The following is a 2,412-nucleotide window of genomic DNA, read 5'->3' on the forward strand; positions in this document are numbered from 1 at the left end:
CCACAGGTACGGGAAGCCGCTGGTGTTTGACCTGCGGGAGATGGACCTGCTCCCCGTGGTGCAGCAGCAGCTGGAGGCCGTGCAGCCGGGGCTGGCGCAGGCGCTGCTGAGCCGGGAGTTGCTGGCGCAGGAGCGGTACCTGGAGCTGCTGCGGCCGGCCGACGGCCCCGAGTACGAGCCGTCTCAGTTCCAGGCGGCGCGCCTGGCCCACTTCCGCCTCTTCGTAGTCACCTGGCTGCAGTGGCCGCCGGCCGAGCAGCTGCAGCTGCTGCTCCCCGTGCGGGTGCAGCTGCCCAGCCCAGGCCTCCTGTTGTCCGGCCAATGAAGCAGCCGGCGGGCACCGTGCCCGCTGCCTGGCCAGTCCCCACGCCCTGGCAGCTCCACCCACCGGAGGCCTGGCCTGGGCAGAGACAGGAGGGTCACCTGGACACTTACAGGGCCTAAGGGAGCCGGGCTGGTGGGTGGACAGACAGACAGGAGGTAAAATGTAGTTAACTTTATTCTCCTTAAACCACAAAATAGAGTCTTTGGTTGTACAAACGTCACTAGTTACAGTCTTGCCAAGAGGTCCTGGCTTGGGGGAGGGTTAGTCGGAGGTGGAGCTCCTGAGGGATCTCTTTAAAATGCTAACACCCAGGTTAAAAGACTTGGGGCAGGAGTGGCGACGGGGGCCCCCACCCCAAGTCCGGGGAGGCAGCCGCCCCTAGGAGGGCACGGGGCCCAGGCCGCGGCGCCCTGGCCGCACGGCCCGGCGGCTGCTGCACAGTGTCACATCTTCGGGGCTTACGGCACCGGGCGAAGGCCTGCCCAGGAGAGCCAGGGCTACCTCCCTGTCCTCCTCCTGTGGGCCTGGGGGCAGAGACAGCAGCTGTGAGTTGGGGTCGCCAGGCACCCTGGAGCCCGCCCTCAGCCGGCTGCCAGCTCACCGGGGCTGGGAGATGGCTCTAGAGGCCGCAGCTCCTCCACGAAGTCTGGAGACTGTGATGGGAAAAAGCAGTCAAGTGCCCGGCCTGTGCCCACCGTGGGCCCGGCCCCTGCCCGGCTCCGAGGCCCACGGAGCCTATATGGGGTCAGGGCCGAGCCTGGCTTTGAAAGGGAGGCAGGCGGAGGAGTGGGGCAGGAAACAGGAAAAGGGCGGGCGGGAGCGTGGGCCAGCGGCGTGCATCTGGGCCGGGAGGCCCGAGTACCTGGATGTCATAGACAGGTCTGGAAGAAGGCAGGGCTGCAAATGCCCTGTAGTCAAACTTCTTTCCAGACAGAGGCTTGGGAGGGCAGCGTGAGGGGGGGAGGCAGAGAGTGTGCAAGGAGGAGGTGAGGGGGGAGGCGCGTGGACCCCCCTCCCCCGGGCTGGGGCTGCCAGCTCCTCACCAGGCGTCCGGGGGAGGTGCTGGTCTGGATGCCAAGGTCTGCAGGATGAAGAGCAGGTGAAGCCCCTGCAGGAGGCCAGACCCCGCCGTGCCCGGCCTCCCCCTCCTCCCCCAACCACAGACCTTCCAGGGGAGGAGGGGACGGGGTGGGAGCTGGCGACGGGGACTCGGCCAGCCGCTCCAGGGGCCCTCGCTTGGCCCTGCCCTCCTGGGACTTGCTAAGAACCATCTGTGCTCGGAGAGCATCCTGCTCCAGAGACTTCATCCTGCAAGGATGGAGCGGTGAGGCTGGGCGGGGCCGGGTGGGGCCGGGAGAGGCCGAGGCGGGGCTCACCTGGCGGCCCTCCACAGCGCCCGCTTCTCAGCCTCCAGGGCCCGGCGCTCTGCGGGTGACAGGGCCCGCTCGGGTGCCCGCAGCTCTGGGCTCTGCATGCGCAGCCGCTCCTGATGGCGCCGCTCCGCTTTGGCTGTCCGCACTGGGGCACCGCCGCTTGGAGGCTGGGGAGATGCTGGGCTGGGGCTGGGCCTGGGGAGCCAGACCGGAGCACAGTGAGGGGGGGGCCTCTGCGGGGGGAGGGAGGGCTCGCCCGCCCTGTCTCACCCTCTCGGGGGGCCAGGGTCTGCCCAGGGCGGCTCGTCCTCCGGCAGCTCCTCGTCCAGGGCCGCCCGGCCTGGGCTGGGCCCCTCGATGTGCTGCGCGGTGGCCTCTTCCTGCAGCATCTGCGCCCGCTTCTGCTGCAGCTTGCGGGCTGCGGGGCGGCGGAGGGTCAGTCCCTGCAGCCCGGGCCCGCCCGGCCATGCGCACCTCACCCGCGCCTCACCTTCCTCTTCCTGCATCTTCCTCAGGTCATCCGCACCCACCAGGGACACGCGCTTGGGGTGGCCCTCGGCCTGGGGTGCCCGCACATCCAGCTCAAAGTACTTCTGCCGCTCTCGGAAAGACAGCTGCTCGGGGGAGGCTGCTGGCCCAGGCGTGGGGGGCTGGGCGGAGGCGGGCTCTCAGACTCGGCAGGCCTTCCTCCCGCGGGCCCCCCCCCCCCCCCCC

General features: G+C 69.7%; 1 protein-coding gene across 1 annotated transcript in view; it reads right to left on the bottom strand.

Moving 5' to 3' along the window:
- Window positions 1-481: 481 nt before the first annotated feature.
- Scrib (scribbled planar cell polarity protein) overlaps window positions 482-2,412 on the bottom strand; it is a gene marked incomplete at its 5' end in the record, with an annotated part of 16,401 nt that continues 14,470 nt past the window's right edge. The window contains 7 exons of the mRNA XM_013033837.1: window positions 482-849; window positions 927-978; window positions 1,369-1,406; window positions 1,491-1,633; window positions 1,702-1,887; window positions 1,969-2,116; window positions 2,189-2,348. Of these exons, the coding sequence (XP_012889291.1) occupies window positions 704-849; window positions 927-978; window positions 1,369-1,406; window positions 1,491-1,633; window positions 1,702-1,887; window positions 1,969-2,116; window positions 2,189-2,348 (873 nt within the window). The remainder of the gene's footprint in view (window positions 850-926; window positions 979-1,368; window positions 1,407-1,490; window positions 1,634-1,701; window positions 1,888-1,968; window positions 2,117-2,188; window positions 2,349-2,412) is intronic.

This window comes from Dipodomys ordii, unplaced genomic scaffold (assembly GCF_000151885.1).
Source record: "Dipodomys ordii isolate 6190 unplaced genomic scaffold, Dord_2.0 Scaffold179, whole genome shotgun sequence".
Classification (NCBI taxonomy): domain Eukaryota; kingdom Metazoa; phylum Chordata; class Mammalia; order Rodentia; family Heteromyidae; genus Dipodomys; species Dipodomys ordii.